This window comes from Anthonomus grandis, chromosome 10 (assembly GCF_022605725.1).
Source record: "Anthonomus grandis grandis chromosome 10, icAntGran1.3, whole genome shotgun sequence".
NCBI lineage: Eukaryota > Metazoa > Arthropoda > Insecta > Coleoptera > Curculionidae > Anthonomus > Anthonomus grandis.
This window is the reverse complement of record NC_065555.1, coordinates 18,919,574-18,941,446: the sequence shown is the minus strand read 5'-3', so window position 1 is coordinate 18,941,446 and position 21,873 is coordinate 18,919,574. Positions and strand designations below refer to the sequence as shown.

The following is a 21,873-nucleotide window of genomic DNA, read 5'->3' as shown; positions in this document are numbered from 1 at the left end:
AACGACGGATGTCTGGGATATCTGATTTTCTAACGCAATATTGCGAGTCGTTTTATGGCAATCTTCTTCAACTGCCAGCAAAACATTTAGTTGCTTCTCTTCTGATATACTTGACCGACCTTTCGTATAATTATCCCTGACATGATCCAAATCCCGATATTTCTGTTCTATTTTACTGACAGTACTTTGAGATATACGTGGCCTATCAGGATACTTGGCATGATAAATTTCACAGACTTCCATCTGAGTGCGCATCCTGTTTCCATAACCAATCATCATCAAAATCTCTATTCGCTGTCGCTCACTAAGACGTACCATTTTTTGAAATTTTAATTTTATCTTTTGATAAACTTAACACAAGCAAAACTTTGCTTAGGCATCTAAATCAAACTAAATTCACTCAAAATTATTTGATGTCAACAAATTGTGACAAGTTAACAATCAAAAACACCAACCACAAATGTAAATAACCAAACAATAACTGATGGTTGCTTGATATAAATAACTCTTCCAAAAATAGCCTTTTATTGTGTTCAATCGTCAACGGTCGAGTTTAGGTATAGGACATGGTACATGAAATGTACTTAGAATTTGATGTAGAACCTAAATCTAAAATAAAAAATAGGTGTTTACATTTAAAAAAATTACGTTGTTTACCGTAACTTATTTTTGTGCCACCCTGTATACATAAAATTATAGTAAGAAAACCCGCAGATAAAAAAAAAATCGACATGTCCGAGCGTTTTTTTTTGAACATACCCCTGAATTTTAAATGAATTTATTCCAACCTTTACGTTCGCACTGTATGTTTGAGGCTCTTAATGTCAATTTTCTTGACCTGCAGAACTCCTTTTTAGATACTTTTAGTGCCTATGGTTTTGAACAAATTATTGAAGAACCAACGCGAATAACTAGTATTACAAGTACGCTAATAGACCCCATTTTTATTAAGAGAGACTTTGTAGGCAATTGTGGTACTATTCCTTCTAATGGAATTAGCGACTATAATCTGGTTTTTGTCGATATTCCTATTAATTTTAAAAGCCACCACCTCGCTCTGTTGAATATATATCTTTTGAAGGCATTAACTGGCATAATTTTACAACCGATTTACAAAATCTTCTTTGGTACAGAATTTTCTGGGAACGTTGTCTTGAGAGGAAAATATAGATGTTTAATGAACTTATTATAACTCTTTTCGACAAGCATGCCCCGCTTCAACAAGTTAAAGCTACGAAACCGAGGGCACCATAATAACACAAGACATTCGAGAATTGAAAAAATTAAGGGATAAAAGCTGGCAAAAATATAAAAAAACTATGAAAGAAGCAGACTATAATGATTACAAAATTTTAAGAAATTACCTTTTATCATGTATACAAACAGAGAAGGGAAAACATATAGTAAATATTTCTCAACAAAATAATCCCTTTAAACTTTGGAGGAGTCTGCAAGATCTTGTCTGCCACCAAATTTATCAAATCCTGAGAATATCAAAAAATATTTTACCTCATTTTTCCAGTCTATCCAATGTACAAAAAAAACACAATTTTATAACGATAATCATGTTAGTCCTGAAATTCATACTATTTTACACAAAATTAAATCTAATGCATTGGACGTTGATTCAATAAATTTAAAAATGTTGCAAATATTTAGCCCTTTTATAGATACTATTATTATAAATATTATAAATTATATAATTGAGCTTGATAACATTCCAACTCTTTGGAAAACTGCAATTGGTATCTCACTTCCTAAAGTCAATAACCCAATGGACTTTTCTGATCTAAGGTTAATCAGTATATTGCCAACACTATCAACAGTTATGGAAAAAGTTCTCTATAATGAACTTTTTTTTCATTTTGTGGAAAATAAAATAATTCTAGATTTTCAATGCGGATTTAGAAAGGGTTTTAGCACCGCCTCAGCATTTGCATCCGTATTAGGAGGTCTCTTTGAGAAAATTGACTACTTTTTTAAAATCAATATCTTGTCTAGAGGTCATACCCTTATTTGTAATCATAAAAATTAATTTTCAATGTTTTTCGTAATAAAGAGAAATTTGAGAATTAAAAAAAAATTAAGGGCATACTTATATACTCTAGCTTTTTACGTCGACTGTGAAAAGTTGCTCGCTTAAACGTGGGCCATGGACGTTACATTTTTGTGCTGTAGGAGGACGGTACTTAACTGGTATAATTAACCTTATTTCTGCGTTAAAAATATGATATTGATATTTTTTGTTGCGGAATTGTTGAATTCGCCTACGGATCATGTGATAAAACTCCCAATCCTAAAAAAAGGGAAAATTTATATACTTGTAACATATATACAGTGCGACTCTTAATTATTGTCCCTTCCCTTCCCTTTCATCGTTTGAATGCGTTTATATAAAAATTTGAAATTTGGCATACATCATGGCATACAGCAACCTACTTTGGTCCCCAGCTTATTATATATACATGGAATACTTCGTTAAAAGCTCTCACTGAATGCTTTATGGTTCTAGAATATTAAGTCATAACCTATAGCAAAATGGCAGCTTTTCAAAATCTTATTTTTATTTATTTTTATTTCCGTTACTACACCTGTTCAGGTGAAATTTGTAGGTGTGTTGTTGCTAGAGTTTGTATTTTTTGTCAAAGTCAAAAAACAAAAAAAAAAGCAAAAACTACAAACAACACTACACTTACAAACAAATTACACCTGAACAGGTGTAGTGATGAAAATAACAATGCGAAAAGTATTGATTTTGGATGGCTGCCATTTTACTATGGGCTGAAGTAATTACTTAATATTCTAGGACCATAAAGTATTTAGTGGGAGCTTTCCAACGATGACTCCCCTTTCCATTTAATTTTATTTTTGAAAAATGAATAATAATGTGTTCCAAATTTTAAATTTCTATATAAACGCATTCAAAAGATAAAAGGGGGGGAGGGACAATTAAGAGCCGCACTGTATAACTAATTTAATCCCTCACTGGAGCGATACATGTTTTTTAATATATTTTTTTTTACTTTTGTTAACTTGCTAAATTTTATTTACAATTAATTGATTCCCATTTTTTAGCTACCACACTGTCTGGACCACCAAAGTCTCCCAAGTCAGATAATGATACTTTAGATGAAGAAACACTAGCAGCAAATCGTGAAAAATTTGCGAAGAAGATGGCTCAAAAGAAAAAACCTGATACCAAGTAAGTTTATTTTTTTAATTTCTCCGTAAACATCATTTATTATAATAATCTTTGATTTTTAATTAAAAAGAAACAACTCAAATTCGTCCTGATGCTACTTCTACTTCGTTCTCTGTTGGACTTAAGCACTGTACTTTGTGCTCCAACGTTTCTAGATTTGTTCTTCATGAGAGTTGAACGTGCGTTGTTGTTGAGTCGGTAAAGAGTCTGATATTTATATAAGATATATATAGGAGTCTGAGTATTCAAGCAAGATTTGCTTACACATGGTGTCAAAGGTCCAGGCAGCGTTGCAGGATTTCTTTCAATGAGAAGACGTACACCGTAATGAATCAATACGTGGGAGTATTGATTCAATACGAGAAAACAATATTTAAGAACTAAAGAATTATATTGAATTTCTGCCCCAACTGATATTTCAGGCCTTCAAGTCCCGCATTCTAAATTTATTTAAGTTGAGGGAGAGTTAGAATGTAAGAATGAAAATTAAATGCCATTCAATATTTAAGTTTGTTGGCAAATCGGGTTATTCAAATGTTTTTGCTCAATGCCTGTGACAAATGTCCCAATAAATTAAAACGACCTGTGGAAAATATTCAGAAACAAGAACGGCAAGATACACACAATCCAGCAGAGGGGTTGTAGAAGAGCTGAGTATTTCAGCTTTTTTCTAATCTTTCTTTTTTTAAATCTATATACCCATTTCATTAAAGCCAGGTGGCTACTAAACAAAATAAAAAACGAAATGAATGAATAGCAACACAAAGAGGCGTATACATTGAACGCGACGCATCCGTGACGCCATGGCATTTGCATGAGATGCGAATTTTTAGTTTACTAAACAAAAACGATTTTTTTTTCAGATAGTGGCATACTGAGTTATATAAAAAACGTTGTGGTTTAGAACTTATGCAAGATTTAAAGTATCAGCAGACAGTATAACACTTACGAAAGCAAATATCATGTAAAAATTAGTTTATATTATTTTTTATGTAATTTATGTCAATAATTAATATAAACACTTCTTAAAATAAACATGTTTGATACATGTTTAATAATTTAGTGAAATACCTAATATAGGAATATTTAAATGCCGAGGGAAATTGCTTTTCTTCGGTCCACATAGAAAATTAACTAAAAATAGTTTATCTATATTATTTGCTACAGAAAATGGATTCCAAATCGCCTATAACGCGACGCTCGCGCGCCTCCTGAAGTTATTAAGACAGTTATTAAGGGTGGATCGTTTTGAAATGAAAGCACTGTATATATGGATATCCAGAAATATAAAAAAAAATTCCTGAAATACAAGACGAAAACGAAAATGTTCACTTTTGGAGATGGTTATTTGTCAGATCCTGTATAAGAGAATAAAATGAAAACTGCTTATAATAGATATTTTTATAAAAAAGTCAGTGGCCTGCATAATAATAAGTAATAGAATGTTACTAAATGTGTGAGTTTGAATTTTTATAACCACTCACCAAAGTAACTGAGAAAAACGCAAACACAGAATGACATTTATAATCATTCATCTTGTCAAGGATAGCCTACTTTAGAAATATTTTCACCTAAAGTAGAACAATAAAATTTTATCTTAAGCACATTGAAAACTTCCATTGCGTTTAAATTTAAAAAAAAACAGTACTTTTTTTTATCTGATTATTTGACTTATAATGATTAATTAAAAAGTAAAACATTTTACACTCAAGACAATCCTTTCGACAGTATTAAAATTTATTACTTTTATTCTTTAAATGAATATGTTATGCCACATTTTTTCCAAATGTATGATATTCCTTACGGAAAAAAATGTTTACAAAAAAGCAATACTCTTAAAGTTATGTGATTCTAAACTCTATTCACAATAATGTATTTTACAGTGTTATTCAGTAGAACCAATTGGTTTAAAATTTTTAAATAAAAAATTATAAATTACATATCTTGGAAACTACAGATCACAAAAAATTGAAATTTTGCAGTTTTGTATGTCGATATGCTCTTTTGAAATAAGCTATAAAAGCCATTTTTAAAACAATCGTCGATAACATTATAATATGTATTTCAATTTTGGGAGACACTGTATATTAATTTTTACATAAATCGTTAAAAATGTTCAAAACGATTTTGAAGTACGAAATTCGTTTACTATTAAATAGTAAACTTCACATTTTAAACATTTGTTAAAAAAAAATTTAGTAAAACAGATTTTATAATTTTTATTAAATGACATTTTTTTATTCTTATTAACTTGAAAATGGTTCATCATATAAACTTGCAGCCATGTATAATTTGATAGGCTCTTTAAAAATACGCAATAAAAAATTAGGGTTGTTATTTAAAAAAAACGTCATAATTTTTGAGACACTCTGAATAACTTTGTTCTCAACAAAAAATAGAGCAACTAAAATACTAAACAACGGGTCCAAGGATTGTTTTGAGAAAAAAAATTATCTGAACTACTGAATTTATTCCAAGTTAAAGACTCGCACTGATATGATATGAAGTTGATCGAGACCTCCTCCCGTCTGAGTTTCGTTTTTAATGTTTTTGTACAAAATGAATCTCTTGCCATTTTTATTTACAAATTTTTCTTAGAAAGAGTCCAAAAAGCCCTAAAAGCCCTAACCAAGAAAAAGCGGGCAAAAAACCAAGGGTTTGGGACTTTGCGCCCGATGGAACGGATGCCAAAAGCCTAGAAAGATCTACCGATAAGCCTGAAGATGCTAAGAGCCATTTAACACCGGATGATGTGGTAAGAAATGACATATGGAGCTTTAAATTACTGAATGGGTATTATTTACGAAAATAATTACCACAGTAGAAGCCTATTTTAAAACTAGGCTATAAATTATTTTCTTATTTTACAGATTGTTGGGCAAATGAAAGGAGTTATTAAAGATCTGGAAGTAGAATCTTCCGAAGATGAATACGATGATGAAGAGGGAGAAAAGGAGGAAATTACAGAAAAAGATGAACAGAAAAAAGCATCTAAAGGAGGAATGTTTTCTATATTTAAAGGACTTGTTGGTAATAATTTTATCTTACTACTAGTTTAAAATGAAGCTGCTTATTTAAAAATTTATCCGAGAGCTTATCATTTAATTTTTAGGTTCGAAAAATCTCACATTAAGCGATATGCAACCAGTATTAGAAAAAATGCGCGATCATCTAATTGGGAAAAATGTCGCGTCTGATATTGCCATAAAGTTATGTGATTCTGTGGCATCCAAGTTAGAAGGCAAAGTTTTAGGTATTAATTACATCGGATTTTATTAAATTGATTAACTAATAGCGGTTTTTAGGAACCTTTGATTCTGTGGCAACAATTGTAAAAAATACACTAACCGATTCGCTTGTACAAATTTTAAGTCCGAATAGAAGAGTTGATATTTTAAGAGATTGTTTGGAAGCAAAAAAGGAAGGACGGCCTTATGTTATGACCTTCTGTGGAGTAATAGATTTAATTTTGGATTGCTTACATCAGAAATTAATTATTCTTTTTTAGGTGAATGGTGTGGGAAAGTCGACTAACCTATCAAAAATATGCTTTTGGTTAATTGAGAATAATTTACAAGTGCTTATTGCTGCCTGTGATACTTTTAGGTAAATATTTGATAATTGTCAACATAGAACTTCTTTTATATTATTGCAAGTTTGGATATACATACATATATATATGCTTATAATATCCGTAATTAATTAGAGCTGGTGCAGTGGAACAATTAAGGACACATATGAGGCATCTAAATGCTTTACATCCGCCGGAAAGACATAGTGGTAGACAAATGGTACAATTATATGAAAAAGGTATGCAAGAATTTTTGTAATTAGTGTATCAGCTGTACGCTGTGTTTCTTTAATAAATAAAACACACTACTTGTATTCAGCGTATATAATAAATAAAAAATTGCTGCTTAGCGCTTTCGGCCGTAGCCAATATCAGGGCTTAAGATACTATAATAAGATACATTAAATTAGCACAAGAAGGAGCATTTCAGAATTAGACAAACATCGTTAAAACAAAAATCGTAATAAGTCATAAAAATAAATATAAAAGGCCAGTCACACAAAGAGGGACGAAAAAACATGAGAAAAGACATGATACAAACATACGAATCAATACAATCCTAAGGTCAACTTACTTTTCAAAACAACGACACTATTCTAGAAAAACGGTACACCATGTTGCCTATGGTTTCTTAAGTACTACCTGATGGACGGTATTAAAGCAAAAGGAAAAAAATCTGTAAATTCCGTGTTCTATGATTTTCAATCTTAAAATTATCGGAAAACGGAAAATCTAATTTAAATGGGCTACAAAATAAAATGAAATAAAAGTAAAATAGTGTAGAACCCAAGTTAAGATAGAATGTAGGGGGAGGGAAGGGAAGGAAAGTCAGTAATAAAGTTAAAGGAAATTTAAATGTAGGCCAAAAGCTGATTTATTGGGTTTAGAAATGTGTTCTTTAATTCTTTTCTCGAGTTTTCTAGTAGTTTTACCGATGTAAGTGGCAGCAGTCTTCACAATTTAGCTTATACAGATCGTGTTTTCGTTCGTTACTTATAGGAAACCGCATAGAGGCGAAATTTTGCAACGTCGCGTCACGCGTGTACGAGTGCCTGCGATGAGTACCGCCCCGGCCGGCCCGAGGACGGGATTAGTAAACATCTGACTTTTGTGGGAGCTGCGTCGTTTGGCGACAAAATGTCCCAAAATATTACGCGAAAATCCAGGCATTTTTAAAATATTTATTCCAATGCGGGTTTTACAGACATGACAATGTGTAAAACCCGCAATTGTAATCTTAAAATGTTTAATATGCTGTGTTTTGCATAATGAAAATTAAAGCGTTATTCTAATAAGAAATAAAATATCAACTCTGATAAAAATATAATAAAAAATCAGAAATAAAACTATAATAAACATACTTAACAACATATCATTTTTTAAATAAAAGGCTCAAATAAACTGCCTTCTTTCGCTAAACAAATACTTAACCTATTCTAAAAGCTATTTCGCACCTCCAAAAGATTTTCAGGTAAAATGAAATTGGCACCTTCGACAATTTTATTTCGCAACTCCTCTAAATTTGTTGGCCTACTAAATTCATGCTTGTAAATGGTCTGCTTAAGGTAACCCCACAGATAAAAGTCATTTGGAGACAAATCTGGAGATCTAGGAGGCCATTTAATATCGCCAGTCCCACTAATAAGGCGGTTAGGAAAAGTATTTGTTAAAAATTTTTTTACCCTAGCCGCGTTATGAGCCGGACAGCCATCTTGCTGAAAATAAACCGATCCCAGGTCTACATCAGGTAGGATTTGAATGGCAGGAAGAACTTGGTTTTGCAGCAACTCAAGGTACTTTTGGGCGTTTAAAGTGCCATCAATAAAAAATGGCCCTATAACATTGTCGCCCAAAATACCTGCCCAAACATTCAATTTCTGAGGATACTGGGTACGAAACTGAAAACTTATGTGCTAGTTTTCCTGAGACCAATAACGAACAATGGAAGGATTGTGTTTGCCATGTAATGGAAAAGAAGATTCATCAGAAAACAAAATATTTTTTAAAAAATATTCGTTTTCATTTGGCTTTTTCATCATGGTTTCACAAAATTCCATTCTTCGCCACTGGTCTTCAGGAAATATTTCCTGAGTTTTTGAATACTTAAAACATTGGTACCCATATTCTTTTCCAGATACGAGCAACAGTTTTATTGCTCATTCCCAGTTCCTCTCCAACACTTCTAGTGGACCGTGTCGAATCAAGTTCTAGGGTACTGCAAACCATTTCTTCCCGCCGTTCTATATCCTGGAGCACTTCAACAGGTGGTTCTTGACGTTTTATGTGGCATTATTTACAATCTTGAAGACAAAAAGATGTTTCAAAATTTGTAACCACATTTAAAACCGTTTTTGCACAAGGAATCGGTCTATTCTCAAATGTCACTGAAAACAAATCTCTACATTGTACTGCCGAATTGCCTCCATAAAACCATTTAATTAGTTGAACTCTTTCGGAAGGGGTATAAACAGCCATAGTGAAAAAAACACGAAAATAACGCTCAAAAATTATTAATGCAACGTGCAGTAACACAGCAAAGTGAGGTCTGCTGACTCCCGGTTCAAAAAATAAAAACGAAAAATTCCGCCGCCTGCAAGCCGCAATCAAGCGGTGTTGCCATTATTTTGGGTAATACGTAGCTCACGATAACACGGTCTGTATACCCCATTTTTATGATGTATGTATATGTTATGTACATTTTATGTATGAGGGATTTTTTACATCTGACTTACATGTACACAGAGTAACTGAAATAAAACTGTAATTGCTAATCAGCAACGTTGGCGCATTTTGTTCTTACCTGGACATAGTACGGGGTGTCCCATTTTGGATAATTTTGCGGGATATCTCCGTTATTTTTATTATAATATAATAATATTTTTTTTTTATTTATCATAAAAAGCTTCAAATAAAATACAATACATTTTATAAAATTCAATAAAATTATAATACTTTGATCAACCCAGTACATTATAACCTACTTTCGTCAGCAGTAGTTAAATATACCCAATATATAACACACACAATAATAACACATACGTGGGTCATTGCAAATCGATGATTTGACAAAACACAAGTTATATATCTGGGTTTTTAGGTCAAGCTGTGGTCTAGTTGAATTGGTTTCCATACGGGGCAACTCGTTGACATCCTTCGGTGCCCCGTTTTTTTTCCAGGAACCACAGCATCCGGTAACAAATAACTTAATTAAAAAAAGGAAAAAACAAAATTTAAAGGTGATGTTCAAAATAACGGCCATTTTCTCTAACGCATAATTGGCACATCTTTGTAACTCTATAACCAAAAAAAGAATCATTGTTCTCCTTCGCAAAATTCGAATGGCTAAATGAATTACCTTTCGAAGTTCTGCTGTCGTATCTTGTTTTAAATAATTGATTTTGTATAGAGCTCCATAAAAAAAATCTTGAATTGAGTAATCTGGAGGTCATCTAACAGGTCTGTTGTTATGTACCTCTATCCATCTTTCACAAAAGTTAATATTAAGAAACGCCCTTAAGAGCCTAGAGTTGACTTGGTGCACCATCTTGCTGGAGGTAAACAGCATTATATTGAGCTAATAGAATATTTTCGAGCGGTTCTGGAATAAGTTCCTCAGGGATTTCTAGTATAGGATCTACGTGCTGTAAGATCTTCTTCAAAAATCTTATAAACTATTTGTCTGCCAAACTAAAACATGACACTTCAACTCCGAAGCGTCCTTGTTGTATATTCTCAAACATTAAATGCTGATTTTCTGTATGCCATTTTCTGGTACTGTAACAATTCAAAATGCCCGCACTTAAAAAAACATTCATTTGACAAGATAAAGGTCTTCCAAATAATTCAATAGTATCGATTTGCCGCAAATACCACTGGGAAAACAGTTTCATATAGTTGCACTATATGAAACTGTTGATACGTATATTTCTTCAATATCCACTGAGCGTCCCATTTTTACGGTATCTAACAAGCTCTATAAAATATACTAGCGTATCATATTTTTCGTAATTTTCATACACTACCACTATTCGAAGAACTAAAAATACCGAAAGAAGGAACATCAACTGGTTCTGAAAAATAGATTAAAAGTCGATCCAAAACCGATAAGATAAACAAATATTTGACATTTATTTATTAACAGTAGCCATAGCCTACTATCAAACGTTGAAAAATAACGGAGATATCCCGCAAAAGTACCCAAAGTGGGATACATACAGGGTGTATAATATTATACCTATAATGAGAAATAAAATTCTTGTAAATATATAGGATTGGAAATGTATAATTATAAATAAATATATGTATGTACATATAGGGTGTTAAAGTTTTATTAATTTATTTGTTCACATATATTTCAGGTTATGGAAAAGATGCTGCCGGCATTGCAATGGAAGCAATTAAATACGCAAGAGATTGCAAAATGGATGTTGTTTTGATAGATACTGCAGGCAGAATGCAGGTAGGTGTTAATTTTTTTTAAATTACACATGTAAAATTATGGTCCATTAATTGAAATTAATATATGACACGCTAGGCGTATCTATTCCTCATGCAGGATCTCTCTAAAAGGCCTGTACAAATGGTCCGACGTAAAGCAAGTTACCGTAGTCCGAAATTGCCTCGTTTTCGAGGTCGTAAGGTTAAAAAATAATAGGTTAAATTATAATATTTTTTGTATACGAGTAGAATTTTTTTTTTTAACGTACAGACTGATAAAATTCTATTCATAAAGGTAGAGTAGTTTTATTCTCACTTGAATGGCTATAAAAGTCGGTACACACACGGGTCTTGCTGCTGCGCGATGCCACTGTGGTATAAAAATTGTGGTATGCGATACTATACAATAATTGGACGAATGCATGACCGCAAAAACTTTTCTAGGTTACCCTTTAGGTCCAAGAACGATAAATAACAAGTAACTGCCTTTTGTGAGACGCAAGTATATGGATGTACCCAATGACCTCTCTTTTTTTCGATATATATATTTTGCACGAAAAAGAGGGACAAATTTTAGGTTTTTTGCGGACAACAGCATCCATCTCTAATGACAAATTATTGCATCATCTCGGCGGCCGGTGCCGCCTAGTGTATACAGTGCTTTAATTTCAAAACGATCCACCCTTAATAACTTTCTTAAAAAAAAAAAAAAAAAAAAAAACACGTCAAATTAGATACAGGGGGACGTTTAATTATGCATTTACTGAAGTTCTGTCAATCACCTCCTCACCTCCAGCTAACCTCACTTTAATATGTCAAATGGGAACCCCCATCGTGTGATACATCATAGTAAGGAGCGTAAAATTCTCTATTCAACGGTACCAAAAAAAAATGAAATCGGTAAATGTGTAAGCAAATAGTTAGCGAAAATGTCTAGAAATAATGAATATTTTATTTACGCCAAACTTTGGTATGTCAAATGGCTACCCCACGGTGTGATACATTATTTTAAAGGGCATTCATTATGCTATCAGTGGTTGTAAAAAAAATAAAATTGATTGACCAAGAAGCAATTAAAGTGTAAATCGGTAGGGTAGAAAAACGAATTTTATTAGTTTAACAAATTTATTTTATTAAATGTTCAAAATGCGCGCCGTTATTAGCAAGACAATAAAAAAGCCTATTTTCAAACTCCTTACGAATATTGGCAAGGGTCTGCCCCCTAATTTCTCTGCATTCTTGAAATATTCTATTTTTTAAATTCTCAATACTCTCAGGTGGGGTTTTATAAACTTTGCTTTTTAAGTAGCCCCAAAGAAAAAAGTCTAGTGGGGTTAGGTCCGGAGACCGCGCAGGCCATTCGATTGCACCACGTCTGCCAATCCACTTTTCTCGAAAATTTTCATCAAGCCACTCTCGAACTACAAAAGTGTAGTGCGCGGGAGCTCCATCCTGCTGAAAATGTATATTATTTCCATTCAATAATATAACACCATGTTGATCTACTTGATTTTCCATAGATTGGATGATGGAAGGGTATATTGCATTTTCTAAAAGGTTTAAATAAATTTCGCCAGTCAAATTTTCTTCCAAAAAAAATGGCCCGATTATTTCATTCCCATAAATTCCTGCCCAAACATTAATTTTTTGGGGATATTGGGTATGGCCTTCCCGAAAAACATGCGGATTTTCATTATCCCAGTATCTACAGTTATGTATGTTCACCAGGCCATTTAAAAAAAAGGTCGATTCGTCACTGAAGCAAATGTTCTTCAATAAATGGGGATCGTCGTCAATTCGCTGGCACATCACAAAATTGAATTCTCCTATCAAAATCATCTTCTCCGAGTTCATGAAGAATATGAATTTTATAAGGAAAGAACTTATTTTTTTTTTTAACTTTATGTACGGAACCAGGGGAAATATTTGTTAGTTTTGCGGCCTTTGGTATAGACAAAGTTGGACCCATAGCAAATTGTCCTAGTACTTCAACTTGGCATGCTTCATCGACAACTCTATGTTCATATTTTTTCTTATTGCAAATCGATCCCGTCTCTTCAAATTTTCGTATCAATTCTAATACATATTTATGGCTCACGTTTTTATCTTGATACCTTTCATTAAATGCTCTCGCGGTTCTGCGAGTACACCGATCTTGAGCTCCATAAAGGAAAATTAATTCCATTCTTTCAGCTAGCGTATACACCATTTTATTAACTCACTGTTTTAACTAAAATTCAAAAATTGCACGCGTCAAACTGACAGTTTTAACAATAATAAATCGCCTGCTTTTTAAACGCCTTAAAAATGTAAGGTATTGCAGTGTTTTTTTGTAACTATTAGGTAGGTTTCGCAAAAAATTTGAAGACACTCTTTTTTCTCGCAAATAACGGGTTCTCGAATATAACAATTATATTTTAAGTGTATTTGTAAAATAAAAATATATATCACTTTTATCACAGATAAAATAATTATGTTATATTAGTGTTTCTTATAAAATAAAATAGATTTATCTAATGCCATTTTTTAATGACCTTTACTTAGGTTTATTTCCGCTATGTTGGTTTTTATGATTTAAATTAAATGCATATATATTTAAAGGGGCATCAAAAATGAGGTGCGAATATGCACTTATAATATCAATAAAATTCGTTACGCAGGAAAATATTTGCCCAGAGAAAATAATATTTTCTTATATAATAATCATTACAGGTATGATCATAGCTAAGCCGCCATGATAGGCGTGGTGTTGTTTTCGCCATTTATCTTTTCTTTTTTACAAAAGGTATTGAGCTTATAAACTCTATCAGTGTGATAAAATAATCTTAGCCGAATACAAATTGTGTTATGATTTTTTTTATTAAAATATTTATATTTTATAATTGTATTTAAATAGTCTTATGAGTTAGTAATAAAACAATAATATAACATTAATAAAATAATTTTGTAAATGCTTTATTATGGACTGGATCGATTTTATAATCCTATATAAAACTATTAAATTAGTTTAATGAATTAAAAATATTTTATTAGCGTGGGCCCTTTTTGAGTTCATACACGTGGTCCAAAACCCAATGTAAAAGTCGCATATGGTCAGATGACGTATCCGTGTGGTTTTTAAGCAAATGGTGGAAATTGCTAAATTGGGTGGGAACTGACGTTTTCAATTTGAAAATCAGAGGCTTGAAATGGTATCGTTGATATAAGTTTGAATTTTCCGAATATGTGCATATCTTTTATCGAATCGTCTTTATTGAGCCGCAAAAATCCGCCCTATGACTTTCTACAAATTTACATTTTCAAGGGCAATGGAATGAATAAGGACAACTATAAATGATTATAAATATGAATCGATCATAAAAACGAATTAGGAATATTTTGCATAATGAATATGAAATATAATTATATAATAATATGAGTAGAATATGAGTAGGGAGTAGGATAGTTGAATAGGTAAAGGATAGTGATGTCTGGCAATGATCATAAGTGCATCGAGTTTTCACGTGTCACGTCTCGTGATGTCACGGGTTATTTCATTAATTCATTATTAATATTATGGAGGTGAGATAATTTTAAAACGGTTTTTAACATTTCGATAATTAGTATAAATATAAATATTAATAAATATATAATTATTTGTATGTAAAGAAAATAACAGTAATAATGATTCTAATTCATTCAATCATTCCAACTTAGGTTGCACAGGCGTTGAGTCAAGTCATAATTTAGTCTTCAAATATTGTAGTTTTGGTATGGACATACAAGTATACAATATAATAAGAAAGTTAGTATCTCTTCCCGTTAAAGCGGAAGTGATGGAAAACAATAGAATATGTCAGAAGACGCTATTTACATGTGTGGTCTTTGCCTACTTAAATTATTCATTTGAAGAATTTTAAGAAAGAGCTGGAATCCCAACATTGTAAAGATTGGCGGATTTTTTAAAAATATGTTTAGGCATACACATTACACAAGTATTAAGTTACTTAGTTTGGATTATCAATAAATAACTAGTTTTATTTTAGTACTTAAAAATATTCATTATTACCAGATGTTTTAGCTCACTATTCGCTGGTACGTCAACCGATTTAATTTTTTTTGCACTGTTAAATAAACGTTTTAATGCTGCTTACAACGATGTGTCACATGATGGGGGTTCCCATTTAACATATCAAAGTGAGGTTAGCTGGAGGTGATTAACAGAAATTTATCAAATATAAAATTAAACGCCCTCTAGATATCTATGACGTCTATGACGTTTAAATGGCAAAGGAGGATTATTATTCCACCCATTTCTGCCTCTAAAAATATGAATCTGATGTTAAGAAAATTGATATAAGGTTGGTACAAGATAATCATAATTCAGACTGCCTAAAATACAAAATTAAAATATGATTTACGTTAAGGCACAAAGAAATTTTCAAGATCTTCTTGTGAAAACTTGTAAGTGCTTGACAAATTCATTAAAATTTTCTTCACACAGATTTTATAGTGATAACAGGCATCCAGAATACTAAATATTTTTATTATCCATTTCTGTCGCATAGAAAACTTAGCTCTTAATTCCTGCCAGCATCAGAAGGATCTAGGTTACAACCTAAACATTAGTGTGTTGAATGTGTACTTCTATTACCTGTGTTGGGTCATCACAGTAATAGAAGTGACAGTAATATTCCTTTCTGCTAATCTAATAATAGCCTTTTGTACGTGCTTTTCTTTTTCCTCACCACTTAAAGATTTAATAAAAAAGTAACTAACGGGTAATTTCCATGGAGTTTAATGGCAAACATTATTTATGACTTTAAAGCTTCACCACCAACTTCCAGTTGATCGTCGTTTAAAGTAATGGCAATATTCGCATATCCCCGCATCTTTCTACCATAAAATTCAATTTGTTTTTTTTTATTGGCATTTCATCCGACATTAATGAGATAATTATAGATCTTTCTAAGTTTAAAGCTTCATCAGATTTCTTTTGTAGCAATTCAAAAGATAAGTCAAGGAAATTAGGGTCGCACTTAATATTGGAAAATCATTTCCTAATAGTTGATTGATCAAAGCTAATGTAAATTATTTTCCTACTTCCTCGTAGAATCTCGCAGAGTAGAATTTTTTCACGAGTCACTGAGGCCAAATTTACATTTTTTAAATAGCGTGACATTAACAAGTAAGGTACATCAGTAACAGTTTTGTCAATATGGTATATTGCATTTTGTGAAACATTTTATTTTTCCAAATCTTCCAACAAATTTTTCATTCGAAATTCTTTTTTTTTTCGTAGCTTAGTAACTATAAAACTTTGTTCTATATCTTTTTGGTTTTTGCTGATTTTTCTGCATTTTATTATTCTTACTCAACATGAAATTGGGAGACTTACTGGAATAAGGCAAATGAATGTGGTAGTTTTGATTCTGGGCTTTCCAGAAGGCTGAAAAAATTGAGGATCAAAAAATGAAAAAAAAACAACATATATTTTTTCTTAAAACCAAATAATCTAGTCTAAATACATTTGCAGTTGTGACTAATCATTCCTATAATACATAGAATAATATAATAATATAGGTTTAACTTTTGACAATTTTAAATTAGCAAATAAAAAATAATGCTAAATATAGAATTTTTGCACCTTATTATAAGCTCCAATAATAAAAAAAATCAACTCACTATTTAAACAAAAATTGGAGAGCAATTCTAAAATAAATGGGTATGTAGTTTAAAAATTTACTTTATATATGATTTTCTAAGATACTCATGATGTATGTTTTACCTATTAGTGATACTTCCCTATAATATGTTTGTTTTTTTTTTTAATTTTATCCATTTTTCTCAACAAAGCTTAAACTAATTTTGTATGTTTTTGTCTTACAATACTATGTATTTTTGTGGAAAAAAAATGCTGAAGGCAAAAGCAAAGGAAATTAATCAGAGACTTATTAGTTAACATTATCGCGTTTATGTGGATTTCAGTACTGTGAAAATATTTATTGTTAATAGTATGATTTTTTTTAAACAAATAAATATTATTTGTTTCGAATTTAGTGCCTAAAATTGAATTGGCGCAATAGTTTCGTATAATTTATTTGGCCAAAATTTAAGTGTTATTTTAGTATTGATGATGGGATGGTGTTGAACGCTTTTTTGTCTATGTAATTCTTTTTTTACTTAAAGAAATTTTACAATCATGTATATAGCCACACCGTTTTATTTATTTTTAGGATAATGAACCATTAATGAGAGCCCTCACCAAGTTAATAAAAATTAACGAACCTGATTTAGTATTATTTGTCGGAGAAGCATTAGTCGGTAATGAGGCTGTAGACCAATTAGTTAAATTTAACCAGGCTCTAGCTGATTATTCCTCTACAGCAAATCCCCATCTGATTGATGGAATTGTCCTTACCAAGTTCGATACTATTGATGACAAGGTAAGTTAAGCCATAATGTGAATGATTATCAAAAATAAGATGCAAGTATGCCCGTTCATATTTTATGTACGAATGTATTAATTAATTTTAAAATTTTGAAGCACGAAATTGCAAATATACAATAAATTATACAAACTAGATGAATTGTTAACAGCTATCCTAAAAGTCCTAGGACGAGAACGGATATATTCTCTTTAAAAGGATTCAGTCTTCATAAACTTGTACAAGAGTCACAATTAAATTTTAAGGCATTATAAGTATCTTAAAATCATCAATATTAATGTCATTATTATTATAATATATTACGTACAAAAAAGAATTATGGCTAAAAAAAAAGTATAAGTTCCCGTTTTACTGTGTAAATATATCAAGTAGATTCGATTATACCGGATGACACAGAAAAAAGGGAACACTTAATAACTTTGTTACTTTTTAAGATAAACAAATAAAATTTGGTATATCGATAGAATAGTTATATGAGCATCTTTTGACATATTCTATTGTTTTCCATCACTTTCGGTTTGACAGGAAATGACACTAACTTTCTTATTTTAAATGGGACACTTGGTATATTATTACGTATTTCGATAGAAAATAATATTCTGAAAACAATGGTACTCTATTTGCTACTTTTTGTTTTATACTCAAGGAAAAAATTTTTTTTTTAAATTTTAAAATAGGATGCCATGAATGTGTGGAAAGTTTTAATTGTTAATCAAGTAATCACAGAAAAATAGTTTTCATTGCATTTTATGACTTAAATCTTTTACACGTCTATTTAAAATGTCCGAATCATTAATTCTGGCATTTACATTATTTTTTTAAATAGCATATTATTGGGAACAACCACTTTTAAAATGCGGTTTCTTTTTCCCAATAATTTATTATGATTATAAACAGGAAGCATCGTAATGACACTGCTGCATATTTTTTTCAAGTGACATAATACATCATATTTTGTCAAACGTTATATTACTATTTGAGAATAAAAGAATAATTTTTTCAATACAATATGTTTTTCAGTATCTTAATATTTTATTTTTTATTTAACATTTACCTAACATAACATAGGTATACACAAGCGGTAAACAAAAAGAAAAAATATGAGGTTTATAAATTATTTTAATATAAAGTTTTTACATGTATTGTTCGAAACGACCACCTTCTTGTCGAATGAAAGTACGTATGCGCAGGAATATAGCGTACGGCATATTAACTTTTTCTTCATTGGTAAACATATTAGCAGATTTATTTAAATAACAAATAATAATTGCGCTTAACAAGATGTCATGTATTATGTCAATTAAAAAATAAATGAAGAACGTCAAAACGCAGCCAAGAAATCAAAGCCTTCTATGCTATTTTTATTCATTAAATGCGTTTATTTATGTGACTTAGTTTTTTTTCTCCTTATGGGCTTATTTATCAACCGATTTAAAAGATAATCATATTAAATTATTGGGAAAAAGAAACCGCATTTCAATAGTGGTTGTTTCCAATAATGTACTATTTAAAAAAAATAAATAAATGCCAAAATTAATGGTTTGGACAGTTTAAATAGGCGTGTAAAGGATTTGTGTTATTAAATACAATGAAAACTATTTTTCTGTGATTACTTGATTAAAAATTAAAACTTTAAACGCATTCATGGACCCTGTTTTAAAATATTAAAAAAAAAAATAGAAAATACAGTACCATTGTTTTCATAATAATATTTTTTAACGAAATACGTAATAATATACCAAGTGGCCCATTTAAAATAAGAAAGTTAGTGTCATTTCCTGTTAAACCGGAAGTGATGGAAAACAATATAGAATGGCAAAAAATGGTCTTATAACTATTCTATCGATATACCAAATTCCATTTGTTTATCTTAAAAAGCAACAAAGTTATTTAGTGTTCCCTTTTTTCTGTGTCACCCGGTATAGTTAGTAACGTATTTTGTTAATCACTATTTAAGTAAATATCAATTTAGAAAAAAATCATCTCATACTCTGAATTATTGAAAATTAAACAAAGAAAATAGACTTATTCTTGTATTTAGAATTATGAACGTGTTTGATAATGTTTTTTGTGATATCATCCTTTATTTATATTAAACTACATGGGACCCTTAAATCAAATAAACTACTAAAAAGTACCTAAACCCTAGAGGTAAAAATATTAAATTAACTTAAAGAGAACTATAAACTAACTTAACTAGTGAATATAAATTTCAAAATAAAAGAAAAAGTAATTTTATCAACAGATAATATAAATTTTTTAACATTTTTATTATTGAGGTGGACCAGGGCTTAATAAAGTATAGGTAACAGATTTCATGTTATTTTAATAATTATTTATGTCCTGGTTGGTTAACCTAACCTATCATTATACTCTGTGGATTGAAAAATATATTATTTTTTATAAGCATTGTTGGTACTCCGCTGAGCCAAAATCGATATTTGTCTGAAAAATGTGTTTTAGTCGTGTTGGGCATATTATTGGTTTTTACAGAGTTATTCTTGTGGTGGGATTAAATATAAATACCCTTGTTTACTATTTTACGATAATATTGTATTGACATGATAACGTAACATTAATACTATTTTAGGTTGGAGCAGCTATTTCAATGACTTACATTACTGGGCAGCCCATTGTATTCGTCGGTACTGGTCAAACGTATACGGATTTAAAGGCCTTAAACGTTAAAGCGGTGGTTCATTCTTTAATGAAGTAATTGTAACTGTTAATTTGTATCATTTTAATATTGATTTGATCCTTAACCCTCTGATGCCTACTATCACATCATATAAAATCTAATATTAAACACTTAATTAGACATCTCGATCATCTTATAATTATCTGTAAAAAGTGGGTCGCCTAGAGGCGTGAAATAATATGGTATATTAATTCATAATATGCATAATATCATATATACCATGTGGGGGCCTTACCGCTATGGTATATTATAAAATAATGAACAATAACAATAGTTATTTATGTAACAAACGTGTTAAATTATCCTTTTTTATGAATAGGAAATTTGTCACATGAGCCGTAGGCGAATGCAACAATTCCCATGAATAAAAAAAGGGGATTTTACACACGTGTAACATACAAATTTTTTCTACTAACTTAGAAAACATTAAAAAAATCAAAAATATCAAATTACTTTACGCACTTAAACGTACGGTAAAAAACGTCAAAACATTTGTTGACAAATTATAAATTAAATGTCAAATTACTTTTTACACATTTAAATAAACGTCAAAATACTTTACGCACTAGTGAAAAAAGACTTTTTTAGACACTAGTGCATACGTGAAATTTTACACAACCTGGGAAGTGTGTAAACACCTTACGCACGGTAGTTGTCGCGAAAAGGTGGTTCCTATTAAATGACAAATTTTATATTGAGATTCGACGCGAAAAGGGTATACTTTGGCAATAAAAATCATGAATGGCACCTTACCTTTGGAATTTCTGGATGTGAGTGTCGCAGGGATCCCTGATTTCCTCTGGAGAACTTGACTGGATTCTGCTTGTTTCAAAGTATTCACTTAAATTAGATTTTTTTTAAAACAATGTAGACTTTTGCGAAAGGGAACTTGCGAAGAACTACCTTTTGAGAATTACTTTTTTAATATGCTTGGAGAGAGAGACGACTTGTGGCGCTTCAATCGCAAGACTGCTAAGTCGTCTGCGCATCCAGGTACCAACCAAGTATTGCCAATGTATAAATATAAAAATTTAACTTTAGACGCGGGAAATAATTGTTGCAGCGACATTTTCCGCCCACCAAAACGGACGTTTTTCTTTATATTACAAAAAATCTTAAATAGTTAAAACAAAAATTGCGAAAATTAATCATTTATTTACCGCTTTACATCTCACCATTTTCCATCCAAGTAGTACAAAAAAAAATTAAATGGAGAGAGAAAAAAAAACCCAAATTAACAATTTTTAATACTAATTTTTAAACCTAAAGCTATAAACCAAAAGTGGTATTTAAATGTATGAATGTATGAAGCTAATCTATCGGCAAGGGGCACAACTTTACGATGGGCCGTTTGAACAATCCGTTCTGTGTTCGCGCCGTAACTACTCGTATATGGCCATCATTACCGGGATGTACTTCTATAATTCTACCAAGTACCCAATTCATTGGATTCTTGGTTTCATTTTTTATGAGAACCAAAGCATTTATTTTAATTTCACTTGGTTTTTGGACCCACTTAGAACGCTGTTGTAATGTA

The 21,873-nt window shown here is 31.0% G+C and overlaps 1 protein-coding gene across 1 annotated transcript in view; it reads left to right on the top strand.

Annotated features, from left to right (window-relative positions):
* LOC126741570 (signal recognition particle receptor subunit alpha homolog) overlaps positions 1-20,989 on the top strand; it is a 33,585-nt gene extending 12,596 nt beyond the window's left edge. The window contains exons 3-12 of the mRNA XM_050448043.1: positions 3,076-3,202; positions 5,801-5,957; positions 6,073-6,232; positions 6,315-6,455; positions 6,508-6,656; positions 6,711-6,808; positions 6,909-7,012; positions 11,132-11,232; positions 17,426-17,635; positions 20,229-20,989. Coding sequence (XP_050304000.1) covers positions 3,076-3,202; positions 5,801-5,957; positions 6,073-6,232; positions 6,315-6,455; positions 6,508-6,656; positions 6,711-6,808; positions 6,909-7,012; positions 11,132-11,232; positions 17,426-17,635; positions 20,229-20,354 — 1,373 coding nt within the window. The 3' untranslated portion in view covers positions 20,355-20,989. The remainder of the gene's footprint in view (positions 1-3,075; positions 3,203-5,800; positions 5,958-6,072; positions 6,233-6,314; positions 6,456-6,507; positions 6,657-6,710; positions 6,809-6,908; positions 7,013-11,131; positions 11,233-17,425; positions 17,636-20,228) is intronic.
* Positions 20,990-21,873: the final 884 nt, after the last annotated feature.